We start from the raw sequence: 27212 nt of genomic DNA on the forward strand, positions 1-27212 counted from the left end.
CTCCTTCTTAAAATAAGCTGTAATAGCGTCAACTTCCTTCAGGGTGTTGGCAGACCAGGCAGGGCGAGTTGAAACTGCAGTTACATTTCTATCCAAAACAAATTCTATCACCAATTCACCCTCAAAAACTGAAACCGTTGAACACCATGCTTGTTCACTTGATGTCAATTTCATATACTGTTTTAAATCAAGATCATTAAATCGATCCTCACCGCGCTCATCAGGGAGTCGAGCACGCTGACGGCGAAGGCGGTTCCGCAGGCGAAGGGCTGCGTGAGGTACAGCTCCGTGTCCGGGTCGTCGTCGTCGTCTTGGTCCAAGAACTGAACATTCGAGTCGTTCACTGAGAGATTAAACACGTGTTAGAAATACACATCTGGTGGCATACAGGCATTATAGCACATAAAAGGTCAGTTCACCTTCATATTAAATTTAAACTTCACTCATTTTCTACTCACCCTCTTGTCGACTAAGGGTTGGGATTATTTTCAGAGTAAAGTCAAAAATGTAAAGACGAAGACAACTGAGCTCCAGCGTTACATTAAAATGAACAAACGTTTTTGTCTAAAACTCTAAAAAGAAACAGATTACCCTCAAAATAATCGCAACCCTTTGGTCGACACGAGGGTGAGTAGAAAATGAGTGATGTTTCAAACTTTTGGTGAACAATCACTTTAACATTGATTATACGAAAAGTTCAAAATTATAATTAAAATATTATTTTAAATTGAAGTCCGGAATAGAGATGTATACCACATGCAGGCGGAGGCAAGTCGCTTTCAGAAATAATCATGTAAGGAGAAACATTCATTTCAATAACCATTGCAGAAGTCTGAGGTATGAACCGAGCGTTGCTAAACAGACGAATACAGATTGAACAGATTGAGGTACCAGAACCAGACTTGAACAATGGCTATCTTCACAGCTTCATGCATTTTTTAAATCATGCCGATTCTGATGGTCGGAACATCATCACCGCCAATATTTACCTGAAACAATGGAATGACATGTATTGTCATCTATAGACGTCGACCACTGAGATCAAGTCTTATAAATAACTGCTTTAAAATATGTTGTTGTTGTTAGCATTCGAATGTTTAAGTGATGTTTTGAAGAAATGAAAGAGGATTTGTTTCTGAATGTTTTAACTGTTAAAGTCTTCCTCTATAAGATGCATTAAGTCTCTCATCATGACCATGTTTTGAAGTTAGTTCTCCCCCATCTGAAGTCTGGGCGAACAAGAGGTTATGAGAGCGGAGTCTATTATGATGTAATAATGGCTTCACTCCTCCTCCAGCCAGTTGTAATCACGCCCTGCTTTGTTTATACAACGAGTCTCTTGGAGGTGGAGACTTCCTCAATTTATGACGGGTGGTGACAAACCTCCATTATTGTGGTTATGTTAAACAAGATTTCATGTCTAGAAAAACTGAGTGTTTTCAGTGGGTGGGCCTTGAAAACATTTTCTAATGTAAATATTTTAATGAAAAGAGAGTTTTGTACAAACAGACACATACTGATCAGTACAATAGAGTCCAACATCTATTTAAGACACACTTAAATCAACACAATAGTTGACCTATATTCTGAACAACTTAAAACTCTATAAACATTTAGCTATAAAGCATTTTTAATTGTTTATTTATGACACAATGACTGATTGTTATGAATATATTTTGATTCACGTAGTGACTCCTCTGCACTGTGGAAGAGAAATGTCAGTCAAAGATACAACAGGCGGATGCAAACGCGCTCGAGGGCAAGAGCGATGTGTGTTTAAGTGTGTGTGGTGGCAGCAGGGTGAGGATGCAGGGCAGAAGAGGGTTTTGCTATGGAAACAGCCACAAGTAGAGCGTGATCAAAGGCCTCGCGAGGCTCTGTAGACGCGACTGGAGGAGGAGAAAAATAAAGGGAGGACGGAAAAAAAAAACGATGAAGGTGGGCTTAGAAACAAGACCGAAAACAAGGACAACATGTGTTGAGAGTGAAGCCATGGTAGCAGAGGAGGCCTCGACTGCAGCCAGATGTATCTAGAGAAGCAGATGAGGAACGGATGGCAGCGGAGGACAAAGGCTCGGCTTACCCAGCTCTGTTATCATTTGTATGTTGAGTCCGCTTTTTTTTTCCTGACTGAGTGCAACCAACGGCAGCAGTTTGCCAGGCTTAGCTAACGGTGATGAGACAGTGGAGGAGAAACGCTCGCGTTATTGAAACAGCATCAAAGGTGGCAATAAAAGGCATTGAGCTACTTCCTTGTTACGCTTGCATGGATTATCGTCGGCTGGGAATCTCTGCCGACGCCGGGGCCGGAGCACAAAAGCAACAATTGGTCTCACGTGGAAAAATCTGTCTTATCTAGGAACGCACCTACGTCACACCTCGGAATCGATCATGCAACTTACGAAGGTGTGTTTTCGCTCGGCCTGACATAAATCTCCTGCTGGCAGCGGAAACTGAGCATGTGGCAGTAGAATTATTGTACACGACTGCAGTGAGACACACAAGTCGCCCACATCTCGTAACACACCTACAGGACAATCTTATCACAAGTTTGTCTTTATTCCCTGAACCTGCCTGCAATTGACTCAATCTGCTTTGATTTGAGTAAAAAAAAATCATTTTCTCTTTGACTCTTTATGTATTCAGGCCTTACAGACCTGCCTGTTTTTCTGTGAATACTTGGTTACACTTAAGAATGTGAAACACACACTATTATTAAGCTACTTATTCTGTATAAACAGATAATTATCCACTTCATAACCATCATCAAGTAGTAACTCACCCCTTTGTCATATTCTGCAATTAATAGTATGATATCAAGGAGTTCACTCTGAACTAAACCTCAACTTGTATTAGGCGTAAATACTATGCAATAAGTAATTCACAGATGATAATACTCTAATAATAATGAGTCTTTTTGTAAGGAAAAAAAGCAAAAATATACTAAAAATAATAGCAAAATAAGTATTTGTAATTGGGAATATTTCCCCTATTCTAAAGTGGCAACATGTTCATACTTTCAAAAAAAACTTATTTACAAATATTATAACGATAAACAATAATCTACAAGTATTTACAGAATCATAATTACCGTTCAAAAACCTAACTTGGTGTTTGTATATGGATTTTGTATAATAGTTTACATGTTTTTTGTTTTTTTTATTACCTTTTTACATCATGGTCAGGGACCTATAGATAAAAACTAGCCTTTTGGCTCATTCTAGATTTGTTAACCATGTTTTTTATGAAATTGCACTGTACCATTTTAAATACACTAATTTGAAATATTAATACCAGTAGCTTTTTTCCTTTAAAAGAGAAAGAAACATTATTGGGGAATTATTTATCTCTAGTACTTTGGTACTATGGTGAATAGAGAGAAGTTAGCTCGTCACCACAGTTTATTTTTTATTACTTCTTTATCGTCTATTAATAAACAGTAATTAAGGTGTTGTTCTTCGGGAACACTTTAACATCATACTTTTAAGGATAGAATATCGTCACAAATATATCCTACAGTATCGCCAGATTCTTGCCAATAAACAACCCTAGTTTGCAACTTTTAAAGCTCAGAGTTACAGAAAAGAAAAGAAAATTGGAGCCACAAAACCCTTTTGGCATTTAAAATAAAATATTATGTTTACCATGTACAGTTTTTTTACTGCAGTGTTTAATGTTTAACCAAGTTGTTTTTCAGTCTGTTCTTATGAAAAGCACTTTGTATATAAAATGATATAGTAATACTTTGATTTTCGTAAATATTATTATTACCATTTCCACAATGCAGAATAAAAAAAGGTCCTTCAAAACTAAATGATTTGATATCAAAAATGTAACGTATGGATTTTAATTTTATATTGTATTAGTATTTTTTGTTTTTTTGTTTTTTAGTGGACAGAAATCGTATCAACCAAATAATCTATAATAATGATCTTATCCATTGATTCCACCGAAACAAAAGAAAGAAAAATAGACCATAATGGATTCTTAGTAGTAAACAGTCTACAAATCTCTCAAACTTTAAAGTCCCGAGCAGAAGCCCGCGGCTCCAACCTGGATAGGATCTAGTCTACCCTTCCTAATGGACGAGCTCCTTTTCTAGGTAATGGCTCTTCCTCTTATAGGTAACATTAGGTGGCTTCTTTCTCTTCCTGGCCCTTTTCTGATCTGGTCCACGCTCCAGTGCTCCGTAATTGGGTCAGGGGAGACATAGTAGCCGGTCTCTGGTGCTTTCCACTGCCCCTCCGAGATCTGAAAGTTTCATGAGTCCCCACCACCAGAGGGAATACAGCCACCATTGTTATTAATAAATGGACCCATTTTGCAACCAAGGCAGTTTTTCCACCCTTCTACCTTTTCCACTCTCTTTGCTTTCTCTTTGCTTTTCCATCAGACTGAGTTTGGCTCCTGCATTAGTGGACAAATTGCAGTTGATGTTGCAATCGTCCATCTGACATCCTCAAGTTACACACGTCCAAAGACTTTTCCTCACATCCTCGTCAGCTGACAGAACTATGCAGAGCCCGCTCACATGAATACATGGACGGTTAGCGGCACCAAGCTTCAGACAGAACATGTGAAGGGGACAAGGATTGCACCAGACACAAGTCGGACCTTGAATGAGTGGAAACGTTTAGAGGTGTTTGCACATGATTAATGAGTCGATCTGGAGGTTTGTTATTTGGAAGGACATGCATGTGTTTTGCGTCTGGATTCTGGCGATTTTTGTACCTAGTTCTGTGATGATGGGGATGTTGGCGCCGGTGGTGACGGAAGCCTGACGCACAAAGCCATGTACTGGGCTGCTGTCTGGAGATGACCGGTCCATTCCAGGAGGCGTGAAACCTGAAATGACAACCAAAGAGTCTTTGAGATATACATGTATATATACGTATACACAGTACAAGCCAAGCATGTGCCTCATGGTGCCTCAGTGTTAGAGTGATCACCTAAAAGCAAGAAGGTTGCCGGTTCGCTTCCAGGTCGGAAGGGAGCCAACTTCTCACCTTTCTATGTGGACTTTGTATGTTTACCTTTGTTTGCATTAAAGATTATCACGCGATGCATCAAAACTACCAATGAACGCATTCAGAATTATGTATTTAACAAAGTGAAATAACTGAAAACTTGTCCTATATCGCCGAAAACCAAAATACTACTGTACAATTGGGAGTCAAATCAAATACAAGTCAAGTTAAACATTATATAGCTTCAAAAATATATGTTGGATGTAATCAGAAACATGAGTATAAATATTCAATAAACAACATTAGAGCCATTTTATTTTTTAAAAGGAAAGAACTGAGAAAATAAATAAATAGATAGAATTTTTTATAAAGGGGGAGATCAGACCAGGTACACTAGTGTTTCCATTGTTTTTCTATGAGGGAAATATTCAGAAGGTAAGTAAGTAAAACAATAAAAACATAATATTTTTAGTAGTATATTGGGTATGAATTTTTTTTACGGTTTATCCTGGATATGTTATACGACTCCCGACTTTTGAAGTTGTTGTTAATTTTATTTATTCTGAAACCAAAATATGTCTGAACATCAGCTTTAAAAGCTGCAGGAGTTGACTGTATCCTCTCATACTCAGTCATCGCTGGGAAATTAACATTCATTTAGGTGCGGAGGACCGAATGATTCCTGCCATCTAGGGGCCGGAAATTTAGTTTCAACAGGAAATAAACCGCATCATAAGGACTATGATTGAGAAACTTATTATTTTGCTAAAGAGCTTGGAATTGATTCAAAATATATATTTTAAACTAGTGCAAAACTTTTGAACACACACAATTATGACACAAAATAACCTTTACATACTTACTTACTTAAAAAGCAAGTCTCCAAGTGTAATATTGAAAGATTCACTTCAAAAAAAAGAAGATTTCCTCTCCACGTGACCTCTGTATTGATACCATTACATATAGTGCATCTGAGCCCAGTCAGCATGTCAACGTTCTCCATTCTCTTCCACGTGTGTGCGTTCAGAGAAGATAAGTGATGAAGGCCTTCAAACAAACATACAGAAGCGGTGCTTTTAGGGTCCACCATACTCAGCATTCACATCCTTCCATCAACGGCCACATCAATTTTAAATGCGGTTCATTTTGTTACAATAAAATTGGTGAAGTGGATACGGAGGAAAAACCTTTCATGGGGAAACGGCTCAGAACTGCAAATGACAAGCGGCATAAATCCACATGACTTCACTTTTGTGCCTCAAAGTGACAAGTAAACACCCTAAATCTGTAATGCTGAATGTATAATGCATTGACTGTGTTTTGACATCCTTCATTTATTGCTGACTTCAGCAGAAAAAAAAAACACACCGGCTCACAGCGCAGAGACCGAACTTAAAATGCATCGGGGTCACAAAGTTTTTCAGCAGGGGATGGTGAAGTCTGCGCGCCTGTGTTGATACAGTAAATGAGACAGTTACTTTATAAAAGCGATTGTTGAATCTACGCTGAGGAAAAACCCTGCAAAACAGTTGAGCTCACAGCAGGAAGTGTTCGCTCAACACTGAACACTGTTGTTACACCAATTATTGTACTTGGAGAGTGAGATGGTTTGACACTCCCAGGCTTTTGGGGGGAAAAGATGCTCTGTCGGAGTGTAAATTCCATAAAGTATGTTTTACCAACATGCTGTTGCTAAACTCGGCTGATGTTCTTTCAAAGCGAACACGCAGACAAACCTTCAACTGAAAACGTAGTGTCGGTGAAAACGGGTGAACATAGAAACCGCTTTATGACTCATGGTTGTGCGAGGGATGACATTTATATTATAAGGTTGATTTTAAAATGGAGACAAATTATATAATTTAGTCATGTGTGAACATCCGACGGCTCTTTAACATTTGTATTTAAATGGATACCTTCCTGTCTCTTTGTCTACTGACTCCTTCAAGAAACATCTGAAGACATTTTTATTTGTTCAGGCTTTTCCTTGATTTTCTGGAACTCCTGTGTTGTTCTCAGTTTTATCTTGACTTTTAAAGTATATATTTTATTGAGTATTGTTTTGATTGTTTGAGCGCTTTGTGACCCTGGTCTGGAAAAGTGCTATATAAATATAAATTACTTACTTACTTACTTTGGTAAAACTACTATTCAAATGGTATTATTTGAAACATTTTGTTTATATGAAGGGTAATATTATAATTTTATTTTTTATTATAATGAATAACTTCCTCTCTATTTCCTAAATATATAAACAAAAGATAAGATAATCAAAAGTAGTCGTAAGTAAGAATTTAAAAGTATTTTTTAAAGGATCATTTCATTTTATTTTTTTATTTTCCAATCGCTTTCTTTATATAATCATAAAATACTTTATTTTTAATTAAAAAATATATCTTTATATATTCTGCCTTATATTTGCTGCCGAGGTCGTGACTGACATAATAACGATTAAGATTATTATCTCTTAAAAAAAAGGAATATTTTATTTCTGTCACTGTGTAAAAATGTTTTCTTTTCCATTTCTAATTTATTTTTGTCTAAATATTTTTTTAATTTCCATTTTTTAAGATGGTTTAATAACCTATTAAATCATGCCATTATAATGCTGAACGCTTCTTCAACACATTGTCTTGCTACACATGACGTAAGCTGTATTCTAATGTAATACTGTATTTACTGGTGATACATTTCAGGACAGGTTGGAGACACGAGCCAGAAATGTAGAAGTTTTCGTAAGCCCTCACCAGAGCCGTGGAGTGAACTGCTGCAACCTCCTCTGCTCGACTGCGTCGCACATCGACGAGTGAGATCTAGGTTACATGCCCCCTCATCCCTGTAGCCCCCCGGGCACAGCTACGCTCTGCGGTTGACTACATGCTAGAGCAGCCGTGAGAAGTTCTCCCCCAGGAAAGATCTGTTTACTTATTCATTCGCACCTTCTTGTTTTAAATTCTACTGTCTGAACAGAAGCGTCGCTGTGAGGTGAGTATCCCTGCAGACTCACCTGTGACACAACAGTGTGGTGCCACGTGCACGAGCGCCTGTCACTCTCCTGTGTGTGCACGTGTGTGTCTGTGTGTAGCAAAGTTTCAATACGGTGAGTGAAATTGTCGATACTGGCTTCAAACATGGAATAAAAAGTCAGTTGGGATGACCTCGAGTGCAAATGACCATTAATTATATTGATAAAAATGATCAGTTTTACATGACAAATGTTTTTCTCTTCTCTCTAGTGTGTCACAGAAGCAGGAAAATAATTGTTTTTTAATAATATGGATAAAATACAAGCTTACGTTCTGTATGTTTGCATCGTTTTAGTCAAAGCAATAACAATGGCTTCACTCCTCTATCCAGCTGTAATTACACCCTGCTTTCTTTGTACAACGAGTCCCTTGAGTTTCCTTGAGTTAGTGGCCATTGAGTTTGACACACGTGCTCCATAAGCTGAACTGGATGACAACAATCACATGTAATAATTCACTCAAAATTCACTCATTTTCTACTCACCCTCATGTCAGCTAGAGTTGAATTAGAATTATTTGTTGGGAGTAATCGGTTTCTTTTTTAAATTATAGAGAAAAATGAATGTTCATTTTATGCGAAGTCATAAAGTCTACATTTTTACAGCTCCAAAATCGGACTGAAATTTAAAAACCTTTAAATTTCAAGCACTGTAATATTTCCACTGTCTATTTTTTTTTCAACCTAGAAACCGGTCTAAAAATCAATGTGCAAAAATATTTAATCTGTGTAAATGACTAAATCTGTCATATGTTTAAGAAATTTAGTGGAAAAAGAATCAGTGCAAACTGGGCAACCTTTGAAATTGAACTTCCAACAATTTATTTTTAAAGTTTCAAAATAAATAATATTTTAAAAGCCATCACATTTCAAGCATCGTTATTTTTGCCATCTTTCAATAATGAAGTTCTTTTTACATTTAATTTTTAACAAAATTATTTATATTATATTGATAGTATTTTTTCAAGTTTGAATTTACTCCAAATTTATTTCTACATTGAAAAAGAAAAAAGGTGAAGAATTTGCCTCTTTTTTATGTTTTTAAGTGTCTTTTTGGATGAAGATGAAGAAGAAGACAACCGAGCTCCAGTCGCTACATTAAAATGAATAAACATTTTTCTCTATAACTCTAAAAAATAACATTACTCTGAAAATAATCCCAACCCTTATTCAACATAAGGGTAGAAAAATGAGTGAAGTTTTAATTTTGGGTTGAACCATCACTAACAGTGTGAAGCTACATGTTGCCACAGCGATGAATCGCTCATGAGACTTTCTTCTCCATCATTTGTGCTCTCAGTGCCAGCCCTGGCGAGTCCTTTTCCCGACGTGTCCTGCCTAATCACAAACATGGATCTACCTGCCTCTATTGACATCGCTGTGGTCTCATCCAACATGAAGGTGTGTGTGAGTGTGTGTGAGACTAATGAGCAGCAGCTGAATTGGTCCGCCTGGTGATTTGTTACTCGCTGCTTAATGATGATGAGGCCTGATGGGACGCCAAGGATCACGTGTTTGTCGGCAAACATCAACAATCTGTTTCGGGACGACGCTGCCAGACACCAGATCAGGGGGAACGACGTCAAAACGACACCGTCGTGTTGATTACATCATTAAAAAGCATCATCAAGGAGCGTGTTGTTACAAGAACAAGAGCGAGACTGTCGGCGAATCATCTGGTGTAAACACTTTTCAAATGCTTGATGAAACAACCCCCCCCCCCCCAAAACCCCTCTATTATTTCATCTTCCTGTCACCCTTTTTTTCCGGGGTAACAAACTCCTCTTCTTACCTTGAGAGTTAGCCTGTAACACTCCGATGCTGTCATCAAACTGCATAGATTTGATGTTGAGTGATGCCAAGATGCATTCTTTATCCTGCAGCGAGGCGTCTTCGATGTTGTTCTGATTGGCTGACAGTATTACGCACATGTCGCAGAGGTTGATGTTGACAGCCCTTAAATCTGCCCGACTTAATGGCGTGCCCTTAAGGGGGGGGGGAGGACGGCACAAAGTGAGGACGCAGAACAAACAAGGGAGAGGAGGGAAGAGAAAAAAGAGAATGTGAGACGAGCACAGAGTGGGGCCAGGGGAGATTAGTAAACAAGTCTTCTTGTCGTGCGGCGATGACACGCAACTTATGCGGCGGCCACTGCGGGAATCAAAAAGATTCATCTAAAGCCGGCGATTCTTGCTCCGAGACGCGAGTCAGACCGATCGCTAACTGGCTTTTCGCAGGCACCGAACTGTCTGAACGCGACGCAAATAAAAATAAAAAAAAAGTGTTTTGTTTTTTTGGCAGGAGATGGAAGAGCCGGACTTCAGAAGACTCAGCGTTTCATGTAACTTTGAATTTACATCTGAGACAAAGTGTTTGTTTTCTGTCCCACAAACTGGTGAGTTAGCACACGCTAGAAGATAGCACTTCAAGTGATAGTTCAAACTTAATTCCACTCGTTTTCTACTCAACCTCATGAGCTATAGACAAAAATGTTTGTTCATTTTAATGTAGCGACTGGAGCTCAGTTGTCTTCGTCTTCATCTTCGTCCAAAAAGACACTTAAAAACATCCAAATACCTCCATACTGCTCGTCTGTAACGTCCATCTTGTATTGAAGCCTCCAAATGAGGAATAAAGTCCATATTTTAAGTTTGTTTGTAGCGAAAGCTGCTAGGTCATTAGAATAGGAGATACCTGAAGCTTTTGCTACAAACAAACTTAAAATAAACAATTTTTTGGGGGACAATTCCTCATGTCCAGTCTTCGATACAAGGCGGACGTTACAGGCGAGCACTATGGAGGTATTTTGATGTTTTTAAGTGTCTTTTTGGACAAAGTTGAAGACAAAGACAACTGAGCTCCAGTCACTACATTAAAATGAACGAACATCTTTGTCTATAACTCTAAAAAATAACAGATTACTCTGAAAATAATCCTAACTCTTAGTCAACATGAGGGAGAGTAGAAAATGAGTGAAAGTAAAGTAAAAAGCAACATCTTCTAAACTAACTATATTAGGTAATCATGACGATGAGATAATATCTAATAATAGTTAAATAAATGTTCTTTTGTTAAAGACTCATTGAAATCTTTATGATTCATTTGCTTAAGTATGTTCTCGATTGTAGCAAATGTGCCATGAAGGCAACACAAGCTCTGGTAAAGAAAACATATATTTCCAAAGCTTAAACTTTACCAATCAAACAGAGGGTAGTTTATATAATTGTGAGAGTTTGTTTTTCAGAAAATGTTATAATTCTCAACAAAAGAGCCAAAATATAGTTTTAATCAAATTAATAAACAAGTTGGTTGAAAATAATTATGTTAAGCGGAGAGTTTAAACTGAACAAAATGTTAATAGAATACAAAGTAAATAAATTAAATTAATATTATATATAATATAATTATATTTGTAATTTAATAGTTTAAAGACATCAACATCCTGATCAATTAATAAAAGGTAATACAGGAGTTCTCAATAAATAATGCTAGCAAAGCGTTATTGTGCTAGTTTAATACATTTAAACCGAAATATTTAATTTTACTTTTATTAGAAGCAAAATAGTTTCGAATACACATGTTACACACACCAAAGAATAGAGTTCGCAACACAGACTGAAATAAATTTGTTGAAGGGTGAAAATGTGGCACTTACAGGTAAGATGGAGACTTTAGGGAAGTTGTGTAAAGTCTCCCACTCTCGCCGCAGGTATTCCAAAGAGCCCACGAAAACGATGGGCTTGAGTTCATGGTAATGGAAGTTACTAGCTCTTAAAGGCATCACAAGGTTTCGCAGCCCCACTAAAGCGGACGTGACATCCCCAAATATACAGACCACTACATGACCACTGAGCACCGTCATGGAGGCTTCGCTGCGAGTCTGCAGGACAGAGGACGAGAAGAAGGGACAGAGGAGAGGAGATATCAGTGGACTTGTCTCGCGGCAGGAAAGAAACGATTTCACTTCAAACTGTTATAAACACCTTGAAATAGTTTGTTAACCACAGAACACATGTTAACCATTGATCATTACGAGAGATGGAAGGTTAAAAACTATTTGGTTTATAAGCAGTTTTTGAATGAAGAGAAGCATTTTCTAGAAAAGTTCCAGTCGAGTTCATGCAGTTTGTAAGATTTCAGGGGCACGATTTCACTCTGGACATTTCAAACTTCCATTCAACGGTTACTAAAAAGGTTTCCAGCGACTGCAAGATTTAAAAATAAATCTCACACTTTTCACTGACAAGCTGCAAACACTAACATATATATGTTCGTGAAAGGCAGCTCAACATACGTCATTATAAAACACTGGATATTAGAGCAATGCTTTGAAAATAGACATCAGTAAAAAACGTTGTACTAAATGCAGTGAATAAAAAAGTACTAGAATTTAAATAAAAAGTTAAAAAATATTTGCTGAAATGAAAAAACTGTCCTTTGTGCAAATCTAGATCTAGAAACACACACACATATATAAATATAAATATAAATACATACCTAGGTTTATTTACATACATACATACATACATACATAAACATATATTAACTAAATAGAAATATATAAATGTGTACACACATATATATGAAAAATGTATAAATGGACATGGTGAAGTGCATTAATATGAAAATACATTAAATAAATGTATTGAAAATATAGATCAGTAAATAAAAGTTGTGATAAATGCTCTGATAATAAAAAAGAACCACAATTTAAATTAAAACTTTGAAAACAACCTGTCCTTCATACATCTCAGTACTTCTATGTATTATTTGTTTTTAATTATTTTGTATAGATTTTAGAAAATATATACATATAAATTATAAATTGAAAATTAAAATATTTATAAATATTGCAATATGCATGTATAAGATAAAATATTGAGGCCACAAATATATTGATAATGTGTTAATGAACATGGTGAAGTGCATCAATATAAAAAATCATTAAATCAATGCATTAGGTTGTGATAAATGCGCTGATTATAACTGTTTGAAAAAAGTTTTTTCAAATGAAAACAAATGTCCTTTATGCAACTCAGTACTTCTATGTATTTTTAAACCTATTTTTATAGATGGAAAAAATATATTTACAAAGATATAAATTGAAATACAGAAAATGTATGAATATTTATAAATATAGCACATGTATAAAATTAAACATGTGTAAATGAACATTGTGAAGCGCATCAATAGAATAGAAAAATATTTGAATAAAACGTTTCAGTTCAGTTAAAAAAAAAAAAATCTCTCATTTGTACAACAATATATCTACTTATTTTTCGTGTTATTTTATGAAGATAATATCATAAAAATATTAAATAAAATATCTAAATTGTATAAAGAATATTTAAAAATATTGCAATACTCATTCATGACATTAAATATTAATGCAAAAATACATTTAATAAATGTCTGAAAATCTAGACAAATGAGACAAGTGACTCGAGTACACATGGAAAGTAAGACCATCACTCCCAGAGACTCATATTTCTATGAACCAAAATGCTTACAAACTGCTAGGATTAGGACAAACGTCATGCTTGTAGTCTTGAGTAAAAAACAAAAGGCAACAAACTCACCTTGAAACACAGAGGCAGTGAGAGAAATGTCAGTGCATATTAGTGGATCACCTTAGATGTGTGTGTGTGTGTGTGTGTGGGAGGGTGTGGGGGGGGGTCTTCCTATCATACTTACTTCTGGCTGGTTTTGTTTCTACTGAATTGTTTTTGTTTTTAAATGACACTATACTACATGCACGAGCGTGGATTCACTCACCAGGATGACCTTTTCGATGTCTTTGGACGGGCACCAGTGAAACATTCCTGTCGAATCATACCTCTTCACGCTCATGTCCATGTTTTCTATCTGGTCGTTCCCCGGGATGAGAAGAGGATCGTGTCTACTGTGGAGCACAATGGCGCAGGATATCAAGATTGTGCCGCTTCAATAAAAAATGCAAAACAAACGATGTAAATAAACTTAAAATGGTAAAAGCATGTTCTGGGTCAGCCCTTTGTGACACGAGGCTCTCATGGATGATCATCCCCAGAACTCTTGAAACTCAGCTACATGCGACAGCTCTTTTGACCCTTTCCACTTCATTTTAAGACTTAAAAAACATCTAACTCTGAAACAAACATGAAACCACAACATATCTTCCATCATAAAGTTGCAACCGGGTGGAAAATGTGGCCCCGGACTGCGTGATTCAAAGAGGAATATGGTTGGTTTTTTTTGCGACATAGAACCCTCATGACTGCTGCATGATTCCTGCTGCTCCACTTCTCTGGATGTCGACTCGTCAGGGAAGGCCCAGATGTTTGCGGAGAACAGTGCGACTTAACAAGTACTGACTGAGTGGCATGACAACACAGGGCCAATTACCAGCTTTTACCCTCTCCTCCAGCTCGCCGCGCCGCGTGGCGCAGAAAGTAAAAGCTCCGACAGACTTGCGCTTTAAATATTTCAGGAATTTGCCCAATCACATTTTGCTCTCCAAACTGACGGTCATTAATGTTTCAGTGAGGTGTCACAACCGAAACAAGCTAATCCGCAGCAGTGGCTCGCTGAGTGTGATCCGGTGAAACACTGGCCGGGGAAAAAAAAAAAAAGGCTGCCTTCACTCGCGCTACGACGACTCCGCCACTGTTTCTCTGCGTGTTCAAGACGTGTTCAAGACGTGTTCTCACAGTTGCAGGAGATCCAGATCCACAAAGACTCTTTCGCCCACGTTTAACCGTTTCTCTGTCTGTCTCAGTAATCTGGCACTTTTTACCAACTAGATTTAGCAGAATTTGTTTAGGAAATACAGAGGCCAGAATAATCCTTTTAACCCTCATGTTATGTTGGGGTCAATGTGACCCAGAGACAACACTAGGGATACCACAAACACATTTGTTTTCAGGGCTGAGATAACACCAGGTCTAAAAAGGGCAGCAAGTAATAGCAAATAAGGAAAAAAACAATTGACTGTTTCTTAATTAATTTGTACTTCCTAAAACGTTTGTTTTTTTTGTCTTACAACGTTGCACAGTGTTTATTTATTATTTTCATAGTTTAATTAAAACACCTATTGTTTTTTAATACATTGTATTGTACACTGTATATTACAATTTAATTTTTCCCAGAGCTGAAACATATTTTTTATAATTATAATTATAATTATATAGATATTTATGTGTTTTCATTGTCTAAAAACTTATTTTTTTTATGAATATGTGAAATGATTCTAGTTTAATGGGCAACTTTACTAATCAGTATGTTTGTACAAAACCTTCCTTTTATTGAAATATTTACTGTACATTAGTATTTACGTAAGCTCCGCCCACTAGAAACATCTCAAATTCTGGTGATGAAATCTTGTTTACCATAACCATGCCCTCTCTGCTGTGATTGGTCGAACATTGAGGTTTGTCACTGCACGTCATCAATCCTGGAAGTCTCCACATCCAAGGGCCTCATTGTATAAAAAAAAAAGCGGGGCATGATTACAGCTGCCCAATCCCATTTGACGACATTATGATGTCATAATGGACTCCGCTCTAGTAACCTCTTGTTTGCCGAGATTTCAGATGGGGGGAGAACTTCTTTTTTTATATATATCTTAATGTATTCTTCTTTAAACTTTTAGCCATGAAAAAATATGTTTGCTTTAAATCGTGATTTTCTAGTGTTAAGCCAGGTCAACCAGGTCATTTACTTCCTAAAAAGGTACTTTTTAATGTGATTAAAACAATTTTAACTACGTAATTTTGTCCAATCAGACACTCAGTAGTTATTAAATACTCTGTCGTAGATCTGCAAAGTTGGTTGCATGAACAGCCAAAAGTTGAGGGATAATCTTTACTTTGTCATTTTTATAACATTTTGGTTGCAACAGTGAATATAAAGCCAAACCCAGGTTCTCTCATCAAGCTCTTTTTTTATGCTCTTTTGATGCTATTTTTCACCCTAATGAAGAGACGCTCTGCGAGGGAAGGAAGGTGAGACATTTAGGAGAAGACGTCTCCGGAGTTCGACACACCTTTCTCTCAACGTCGGTCCTTTATCAACACGTCACTCACGGAACGAGGCTTTGAAGTTGCCACCGGAAAAGTGGAAGTCGAAAAAAAAAAAAAGCTGTCAATTAGTCGCCTTCTTTCTTTCCCTTTTTTTTTCCCCCACCCTCTTCTTCCTCTCCATCAGGTGATAATAACACCGACAGCATTTAGTGTTTTTACACTCAGCCTGAATCTTTCATCCGGAGCAGCGTGTTGCGCCAATCAAGCCGACGGTGCCGCCGTCACTTCAATGTGCTCGGCTCGCCTCCACGCCGGCGTGTTGCTGCTCCACCTCTCACTGCCGAGACAGCTATCTCTCAGCGAGCTGTCAGCGCTCTGACTGGCAGCTTGTCACCGGCTCAGCACACCTCCCTCCTCCTCAACCCTGCACTCGCTCTGCCTTCTTCCTGCCTTGGGGGTGAACCCACCACCACCACCACCACCAATGCTACCTCCTCCCCCTCATCCTCTAGTTGGAGCAGATGCATTGTTGTGCCACACCCAAAGGATATCAGCTGCGGAGGACGCGATTGGCTGCGTGTCATCAGCTTGTCGCTCTAGGATTTGTGGCGTCGTGTCAGCTGTGTAGGTTTAAGACGGGAGGCACTCTTTGAGACTTTCATCAGCGTGTGACGTTGCGCTGCAACGGCAAGGCAGATCATAGTCTGCGGAGAAAATGTCTCAACCGAAATCAGATCCATCCATTTTTCCCCATTTGACAACTTTATTTTCGTTAATTAATTAACAATTTAAGTAGTTTAAAGTGATGCTTAGAGTTCAACCAAAATGCAAATTTAGCTAATTTTCTACTAACCTTTATTTCGACTAAGGGTTGGGATTATTTCCAAAGTAATATGTTCCTTTATAGAGTTATATACAAAAATGTTTGTTCATTTTAATGTAGCGACTGGATTTCAGTTGTCTTCGTCCAAAAAGACACTTCAAAATCCATCCAAATACCTCCATACTTTTCGCCTGTGACGTCCATCTTGTATTGAAGCCTCAACAATAGAAATGTATCCAAAATTATTTTAAATTAAGTCTATTTTTCAAGCTTTTTTTAGGAGAAGCTAAGAGGCTAACATGCTACACAGACAGATGTAGCATGTTAGTCTTTTAGTGTCCGTTGAAAACAAGCTTAAAATATAGAGTTCAAACATTTTATTGTTCTTAACAATTCTTCATGTTGAGGCTTCAATACAAGATGGATGTTACTGACTAGCAGTATGGAGGTATTTGGATGTTTTTAAGTGTCTTTTTGGACAATAAGGACACAGGACAGTTAGCGACATTAGCAACATATTTTACCTATAACTACAAAAAGGAACAGATTACTCTGAAAACAATCCCAACCCTTAGTCGACATGAGGGTGAGTAGAAAATGAGTGAAATTTTAATTTTGGGTGAACTATCCCACTACTGCTGATCAAAATTTAATTGGCATCCGTTTTCATCCAGACAGTAGTTTGTTGCAGGGGTTCCCAGAGCAATTACATAAATATTAACAAAGACGTAGCGGAAGGAAATTACATTTCTATATTTAGCCTAGCTAGCTAAACATTGCTAGTAAAATATTGTTCATATATTTTCTGTGCAGCTTATTCCCTTATGGGGGTAGCAGGGGTATGGATCCCAGTTTATTCGAGCGAGAGACAGGGACACCCTGGACAGGACACACAGACATGCAACCATTCACACACACTTATAGCTTTGTACAATTTCCCCTAATCAACCTCTGCATGTTTTTGGACTGTGGGAGGAAACCGGAGGGCCCGGAGTAAACCCACACAACACAGGGAAAAGACAGAAATATCAAATATCATACAGGTTTTTAACTGGAATTGGCAAGAAAAGTTTGGGAATCTCTAATGTAGGCGAACAAACATCCATGAACACACTCACATGTGCGGACAATGGAGAGACCTCGACTGACCTCCTAATGTTTTCGCCACACAAAGAACCTACCATCTCACAGAACAGGAAGCACGTCTCAATCTGTTGATTTAACTCTGAAATCATGAAGAATTGTTTGGTTTTTTGGGTCCAAAAAAATGTGTTTTCCCCCCATTCTCTCTCTTTCCCGTCCTCGCTTCCCTTCCTTCAGTCTATATTTCAAACAGAGTTGAGTTATTCCAACGTATCACTCGGCAGTCACAGACTGGGGATGCTCGTGCTCCCCCAATCCCTCCCTGCCAGACTACGAAGACAGCCTCTCGCTTTGAAAATTTTCCCCATCATGCAAACTGACAAAGGCATGCTTTTCAAAAGCCCACAGCCAATCTGTTGATCATTATTTATTTACAAAGGCCTTCGGGCTGCGAGTCCTGTAAAAACCATACTTGATACATATTCTCTCTCTGCTGAGCTGTTCCCCCTCCTTCCTTGTAGAGTAAGGTATCCCTAAGGCGACCTCAAACAATCACTTTTCATTGTGCATAAAATCCACCTTGTAAAGCACAACTGTTTAATATATGTGGCGTTATATGTTGACAGGGGCAGCTGTGCGTGTGTGTGTGTGTGTGTGTAGGGGGGGGGGGGTGTGATGGGTAATTTGATGTTTAGCTGAGGGCTAAGAGAAAAAAAACTACACCTATAACAGAGGACTTGTCATCCTGGCACCCAAGAGCCGGCAGAATAGTGAAGCAGCCCTAAAGCGGAGAAAACTTTGACACCTCTTTGAAGCATTTTTTTTTTTCAAAACCGAGTAAATAACTCGCGCAAATTATTATCGAGATCAAAGCCGCGATGCATATATTCCATTGCGAAGAGGGACCATCCCTTACGCCGACAACGAGGAAGAGAATAAAAAAAAAAGGGCTTTGTACGCAAATTTAGGAAAACTAAACAACCTTTTAAACCAGCGGTTGGCTGGAAAAGTGCCAGTGCCTCGTTTGTTGTGTTGCAGTTATCTCCCTCTCAGCAAGGGCATTGAAAATGATGTTGCAAACTAGACTGAAGGGTATGACTCGGTGTCGGTCTAATGGCTTTGCGAGTGCGAGCGCTTGTTAAGTGCTTGTTTTGTGGAGAACTGAGGGGGAGGCCGGCGTGAAAACGCTGGACCAAATCATATAGGCATGCCAGTTACCGTAGGAGGAAGAAAGCCGGAGGGACGCGACGTACAAAGAGAGGAACGCAGGCAATCCTGAATGTACAACGTGTTCTATAAGCACATGCTTGACTCAGATCTCACACTCATTAGGAGGAAGTAGTTCGGTGAAGTATTTGGCTGTGAAACACAGGGAGGAAAACTTTTAACCTGTTTTTTGTTCTGTCTGTAATTTTCGAATTAGTTATCAAAAGTTCCCCCAGCAGTAGAGGGCGCCAGATACATATTGTCAATCTTCCATACGGCTGCTTTAATATTTCAAATGCATAAAAATGATTTGAAAAGTTTTTTTAATAACATAAACGTAGGGAAATAATAAGGTGTGAATAAGTGGCTGTGTGTGTTTTTATTTAAAAATCTAGTTATTTTCCTTTGAAAACCATGAAATATGTGTTGTTGATGAAATTATTTTTGTTACATATATCCAAGGAAAGTAGGGTAAAAAGTTAATATATGCAAATAATTATTTTATTGTTTTGCAATTTAAAAATCACGGTTATATCTAGAGCCACCTGTGCTTAGTGAGCCTTTTTTAGCCAACACTATCAAAGCAATTGTGTTAAGATTCTGACAGATAAATATTTTTAAAATAACTTTTTACAACTTGTATAACTGGATATAATAGTTGTTTTCCAATCGTTTTGAGGCTACATTTATCCGTTTGGCTAAATGGCCCCTCACAACTGAATATACAGTAATATGGCCCCTTTAAATTGTTACTGGGTGCAGTTTACTGTACTTTAATAGAGATAGGGAGTTACTGCAGAGAACCTGCTGGAAATTCCATGTTTTTCTATGTTATACCATGATATAACTTACTACTACTACTATTATAGTGTTTAAGAGTGATGTGAACGTGAAAGAAAAAGGTTAAATAAGGTTACAAGTATTACATATATAAACTAAATTAGGGGAAGTAAGTAAGTAAGTAAGTAAGTAAAGGTTATTTGAAAAGTGCCTTTCTAGTCCAGGGTCATAAAGCGCCTTAACAATCAAAAACAATACACAGGTAACATATATACTGTACTTTAAAAGGCCAAACACAGAGGGAGAGGAAGATCGTTCCAAAGCTTAGGAGCAACAGACTGGAAGGATCTGGTCCTGAACCGTGTTCAGGAACCATCAGTAGATTCTGATCCACAGACCTCAGAGCCCGAGCTGGGGTGTAAGGCTGGATCAGATCACTGATGTAAGGAGGAGCCTGACCATGAGTAGATATGAAAGTAAGAACCAGAATTTTAAAACTGATCCTGAAAGAAACTTGCAGCCAGTGAAGAGTTTTAAGGATCGGGTGAAATGTGAGTTCTTCTACTAGAGCAGGTCAGAATTCTCGCTGCTGTGTTTTGTATTAACTGCAGGTGAGACAGCTCCTTCTTGTTAAGACATGGAAATAAACTGTTACAATAATCTAAATGAGAAGATACAAACACATGGATTATAAGCTCTTGTGTGAAAATGATCAGCATTGAAAAATGTAAATTGAACATGTTTGTTCGTAAGATTTAAACACATCGGGAGATATTGTGTTGATAACACAATGATAATTAATAAAATAATAAGTATCTAGTTTACCATATTTTTTCTTTCAACACTATAAAGCAGGGGTTACGTTATGAAAATATTTTTCATACAAACACAACTGTCTTCTCTGGCCCTGCCAACCAACATATGGTTACACAGTATCACGGTATGTCGACACAGTTTCTTTCAGCACATCAAGTGTGACTAAAGTGAACCACACACTCTCGTCCCTTGTAAAGTCAAACAGATGCCGACCGTTACACTTTTATTCAGAGAGAACTGGCGAACATCGCGGTGTTCACGTCCTGTTAGATCTTCCCTCACCACGCCTCGCCTCGCACGCCCCAGTACGCACGGCATTTTCCACGCCGTCGTGAGGCCGAACCCCTCGCCACGGAATGAAAAAATCTTTCAAAATCAATTAAGAGCAGTTTAATAGCAGCGGACAGGATAAAAGGAAGGTAATATTTGAATTCATATTTGATTGCGATGATACATCTCGCATATGGCTTTAAGTACCGGCAAAAGTACTCACAGGGGTTCCCACAATAGAAGAGTCGCCCGAGGGCGAAGTACCCGCGCGGGTTCCTCTGATTGGTTGCCGGTGTCATTAGTGTCAGCATTGTTTAAGGAGTACATGTGGACCAGACCGGAGGAGGTGGCAGCTGCGACTCCTCGGCGAGAGGAGTTTCTTCAACAAAAAAAAAGATCCTCGCCGCCTCTTTTTTTTCCACCACAGAAATATTATTTCAGCTCCGTCATTAATAGCTGACAGCATCCCCGAACCCGCCGGAGCCTTACGGGGGCACTTCCCCACTCTATTTGTCTCCCACACCTAATTTGCCCCCCCCCCACCACCCCACCTCCCATCCTGCCACACTCCCACCACCACCACCCGCCTGTGAAGTATCTCTCAAAAACCTCCAGCCCCGACTTCCCTTCACTCCTCTGTTTGAAGGTTTGGAAAAAAAAAAAAATCAATGTCTCTTACCTCATCATTTTGGGTGAGCAGTTGGGCGAGTTTCGCATTCCGCCGTTGCGCTGCTTTTTTTTGGGCGAGAGAGTTGACGGATGCTCATCTTCGACTGCAAACACATGCACAGAATGTCAGAGCGGGAAGACAGACGGTAGGGGAAAGTGAGCAGGACCTGACATGAAACATAAATAGTTAGCAGTCAAAGTAACGAAGAAAACAAAAAAAACAAAAAAGGAAATTACAGAAGGAAATTAAAAATAAAAACGTTTTCAAATTAAAAGAAATGTAAAAGGAAGCATTAGTGACAGATTTGAAGATAAAAAATAAAAAAGCGGCAGGAGAAAACCTTGGAGAAAAACCAATTTATGAGCTGACAACGTTGCGGCGGGGCGAAGGCGATATCGTCGCCTCTGCTAAGGTTCAATTCAATTTTGGCTGTTCGTTCAGAACACCCTGTAGTCGGACGCATCAGAGCGACTTGTCTACACCACTGAACGCCATGTGATGGTAAACATTGTCATCGCGGCACAGGCAGAGAGCAATGACAACGACGGAGAGAGAGGTTAAGAGGATGAATTTGGGAAGGGGTGTAACAGTACGCGACAATTGAGTTGAAAACTTGATTTTTATTTTGTTGTTTTTGGACTGGCTGTGACAGACTCAACACACACTGTGATTTATACGTGTGATAATACAACTCAAGATCAGCTGTTTTGTTTTTTGCTGAGGGATTGAAAAAAAAATATTAGTTAAAATACAACTAAACATAGACATCTAATCGTAGACAGAAAAGCCTTCTGGAAACATAATATTATTTGTTGTTATAGTACTGTTTTACGACACTTTTACATATTTAAGAGTACAGTAAAAGAGGTCAATTAAAAAAAAAGCTAAAAACAGGTAACAATTATTAAGATTTATAAACTAAATTAAGTGAAAAAATTAGCTTGTTTATGTGTAAGATTTAAACATGTCATATTATTTACATTATTTACTAGAGCTGTGTATTGGCAAGAATCTGGCGATACAATACGTATCACGATACATATGTGACGATACAATATATTGTGATTCTGTAGGAATTACGATATATTATTTCTCTTAAAGAACAACACTTTTTACGGCTTTTACAACAAATAAATGAGCAAATATAAATCAAATGTGAAAGTGCTTGAAGAAAATTACAAATAATGTTAACTTAATTAACAAAGAAGAGTTTCAATCAACCTGGAGCAACATGCAATATCCAGTATCTGTCAGTGTTTACTTTTTTAACTTTAAACTTTGTTTTAAAGCCAGAATGAGTCCAAACATCAACTTTAAAATCTACTGGAGCCTGGTTTGCCATTTCTTTTTCATTCACTGCTGCCATTTTGTCCGTTTTGTTGTCACTTTGGCACAGAGGAAATGACGAATGTCGCCAACTACAGGCCAGGTAATTCATTTCATCACACAAATGAATAAACGCCATTAATATTAATGAACATTAATTGTAAAATAAAACTTTGAATGATTGTCTTTATACACACAATTTTGAAATATAAACCATAAGATAACTTGGAATTAAAATAATATGTGATTTCAAAGGTGAAATTATACTTCTACTACTACTACTACTACTACTACTAATAATAATATACATTTAATATATCGATACAGTATTGGGATATAAAATTATATTGTGATAAACCGTTATATATATTTTCCTAAACCCCTATTATTTACACATATTGTGGCAGTAATGTGCCTTAATAGAATACATTTAGTTTTTAGTTTTGACAAGGGATTATCAAAATACTATCTATTTTGCAATACCACAAAACCAATGGGTCTGCTGTCCATACGATAAACATCTTATTATGTTTTATTTCAAGTTCCCTTTCTTGTAGATACATTGGTTATTATAGAAAAAACTGAATTTAAATATATTTTCAGACTTTTATATTGTATTTGTCAGTTTCTTTTTACAAAGGTATGTATTAACATTATACCACCTAATATTATAGACTTCAGCTTTTCCTATCTGCAATGAGCACAAGCTAAATCAGTGGTTCCCCCAAACCATCTTCGAAAAATATATCAATAAGCAGAACATTTTTAGTGAAGTAACAATTTTTGCTTTTACATCAATGCTGCGTTCAAAGACACCCTACAAATCGGGAGTGTATCATTGTTCATCATACTTCAAGTACATGTAAGACATGATGTCATTTTTCACTAGTAAAGCTATAAGCATTCAATTTCTACATATTTTTGTTGCGACTAAACTTGCACTGTTTTTATAAATGCACCCTGTTGCGCCACTTTGGAAACCACTGACCTGAAGTATGGTATGAAAGTGTTAAACTACTAAAAAGAAAACGCTAACTTCTACAAGCTATGGTTTAGCTCACGGTGATGCTTGCATTAAGTGACCTTTGACCCATCTTTTAGATTTGTGGTACAACCAAAAAAAGGTCACGGATGAACTTAAGAATTCAAAATATTAACGTGGTTAATTATTTTTTCTGCTCAAATTGCAAACATAGTTTGGCTCTCAGATAACACGTAGCTTTGTACCGTTACACCCCTAGACATATAGGTTTGAGATTCCCATTTAATGAATAACTATTAAATGGAAATCCTGCCCGCGATCGGAGCTCTAGCTACAGGGCAGCGTCATGGCTCTTCTACTGGTCTACCTCCATGCCAAGAACACACTCAGCACTCCGTACACATCCGTGAAGGACACTCTCGGAGCGTAAATTAGTCGGCTATGCATTTCAAAAAAGCAGCCAGTCACAGCCTGCAGCGCAAGGTCAGCATAACCTTAATGAATTCATTGCAAAAAAAAATAAACATTACTTTGTCCAAATCCAAGTAAATATTTGGGGGGAGAGAACCCTACAGAAATGATTGAATTCATTCTGGAACGTTACCCTGCTTTCAAAAGCTTTCAGACTCCAGACTCGATCTGCTCAAATGCCAAGTGTAGCATCACTTCAAACCCATGTTAGTCCTTTGGTTAGAAATCAATAACACAGCATGATATTAGTGTGAATCAATGCGCCAGCCGTGACTATTTCAAGCGTGTGGAATTTCATTATTGTCTGCGCGCTGCTTTCTAAGCTGTCACCTAATTTTGCTAATGAAAGATAAGAAATGTGACGTCGCCTGCTAATAAAATGTCATCCGCTGACATTTCTTTTTGTGGCATTCAGGGAAGCTGAGAGAGAGAAAAAAAAAGCTTACAGCTCACTTTACAAATCGTTTTTTTTCTTCTCTAATTAATCCTTGAAAATACCCCCAAAAGCAGCCCCTTTGGCACTTTAGGCTCAACTCATGTGATGATTAAATAAAACTATTTGCATTTTTATATTGTGAATTTCAACAAGATCATTAGAATTAACCTTTATAGACTCATCGCAGTTAAGATTGAATAAAGTCTGAGGACCAACAACACCAAATTAAAATTAATTATCAACACTAATACACATTTTTGTCAAACAGTTAGTTAAATAAATGCGTCTCAGTCCATCTTCCACTGCATCAGTAGGCAAAGCAGAACCAGCGGGTCATGCAGCAGAACACACAGATGAAGGGACAAGCGTGGTACTGACTGATGCATCCCACTAAGGGGGCAACCTACAGTGCCTACTGTGACCGAGCAGCACGGCATTACTGGGGTGGTAGCGGTATTTCACCGGCAGACTGCGCGCCCGGTTCAGCCGACTCTCAGCCAGGGATCTGGCCGCCGCGTCTCCCGGGCCTGAGATACTGAAGCGCACTTTGGACTGGAAGGGCGCCGCCCGCCCGAGGGGAACCAGGCTCCCTTTGCGGTTATTTACGAGGGGGACGTTGAGCGTACTTTTGTTGAGCAGGGGGTCCGGGTTGGGGTGCAGGGTGTTGGGTTGGAATGCGTTTGAGGTGATGGAGGTGGAGCCAGTTTTTTTAACGGATGCTTTTTTATAGGTTGCTCTAACGTCATCCATGACTGTCAAACAATGGAAAATAAAGGTGATAAGAAAGATTGAAACAATCGAGTTAGTTGAAAATATGTGTGTGAAAAAAGAAGATTAAGAAAAGAAAATTGAATTTATTGATATTTTCTGCATAGTAATTTTAATTTTTTATTATTATCAATTAATACAATTATTAATTGATATAGATTTCAAAATATTTAATATTATATTTAATAATATTAAGTTTCATTTCTATATCCAATATGATGTTTTTAGTTCAATTTAAATAATAGTTATAATACAATTAATGAAATGAATAAATAATGATTCGTATTCTCGGGTTTAAAGTATAATTGGGCATTTTATTAATAAATAATTACTTGAAAAAACGGGTCTTTATTTATAACGAATAAATACAAATATATATATATATATATAACTTATGTAATACATTTTAAATATTTATAATTGTATTCATTTTAAATATTTATTTGTTAATTATTAATAATTTCAGTAAATGGGTTTAAAAAAAATGTTGTACTTGTTCGTGTCTCATATTTTATACATTTAGGTAAAAAATATAAGCACCAAAATAATGTTGTTATTCACATAAATAAGTTGGAAGACGCTTGTTTTACCTGAGAATTTAAAAGCTAAATAGTTAGAAATATCTAAATTACATTTCTATAGCAATAGAGTAAGAAAATGAAACGGTCGCTCGGTTCTATTACTGTTTCATGTCGTCCTGACTTTGGCCCACGACGTTGTCGGCGACGTCTGCATTAGTGACAGACATGAATAAATGACGAGCGCCTCACTCTCACTGCTCACACGTGCTGCACTTTTCTGCCAGAACAAAGCAGAGACACGACTCGGCTTGAGTCGGTCACATCTCATCAGATACCGCGTCGTTCCGGAGGCACGCGTGGCAAAGAAAAATCGTACTAATAATTCATCGTATTACTCATTGAAGAATTGAAATAGATGAATTATTGATAGTTGAGGATGTTTGGACTTTAATGGAGAGTAATTAAGTGTTATGGCTATAAAGAAAGGCTTGTTAGTAAGTAAATACATGTTAAAACAATATGAAGGAAATCATTTAAACATGTTGGGAAGAATGCATTATATTTATTTTCATCATCAAGCACTCACTTTATATTTTTCTCTCTGTATTAAATTGCTAACAAAGAGATTCTAGAGAAGGCTCCTCCCTAGATGCAACACTAATAGACTCAGCGACTCATTCATTCCTATTAGGCTGTTTAATTCTGAGTTTGGGGGCAGGAGTGGATTGTAAAGATGATAATCCATGTTAATCTTTGTATCCTTTTTCTTTGATCTATATTTTTTTAAATCATATTCTGTCATCCCTTGCACTTTGTTCCTTTTCTTGTTTTCTACACCAATTTCCTGAAGGAGATCTACAGAGGAATTAATAAAGTTTATCAATCTATCTAAATTGCATATAAAAAAAGCTACAATCTTTCTTCTTTTAAAAAATAAATTGACTTTTTATAAGAAAATGTATTTCCTGGCCAAAGTAAAACAAAATAACATTTGCAATGTTGAGGTTTAGTACGAAGGAAGTGAGATGGAGGAGTGGGATGGGACACAATTTCAGAGACTTTCCTGCCT

At 37.6% G+C, this 27212-nt stretch overlaps 1 protein-coding gene across 18 annotated transcripts in view; it reads right to left on the reverse strand.

The window, feature by feature from the left end:
* kcnma1a (potassium large conductance calcium-activated channel, subfamily M, alpha member 1a) overlaps positions 1 to 27212 on the reverse strand; it is a 174516-nt gene that overhangs the window by 12365 nt on the left and 134939 nt on the right. For 13 of the 18 annotated variants that reach the window (XM_087803093.1, XM_087803088.1, XM_087803091.1 and 10 more), the window contains 6 exons: positions 21649 to 21742; positions 13767 to 13893; positions 11647 to 11871; positions 9784 to 9976; positions 4732 to 4845; positions 213 to 343 (listed from right to left, as the gene is read on the reverse strand). In XM_087803093.1, the coding sequence (XP_087659219.1) occupies positions 213 to 343; positions 4732 to 4845; positions 9784 to 9976; positions 11647 to 11871; positions 13767 to 13893; positions 21649 to 21742 (884 nt within the window). Of the gene's footprint in view, positions 1 to 212; positions 344 to 2083; positions 2174 to 4731; positions 4846 to 9783; positions 9977 to 11646; positions 11872 to 13766; positions 13894 to 21648; positions 21743 to 25261; positions 25607 to 27212 lie in introns of all 18 variants that reach the window. The other 5 variants (XM_087803097.1, XM_087803096.1, XM_087803099.1 and 2 more) reach the window with 3 other exon arrangements.

Source organism: Callionymus lyra, chromosome 11, assembly GCF_982586985.1.
Source record: "Callionymus lyra chromosome 11, fCalLyr1.hap1.1, whole genome shotgun sequence".
NCBI lineage: Eukaryota > Metazoa > Chordata > Actinopteri > Syngnathiformes > Callionymidae > Callionymus > Callionymus lyra.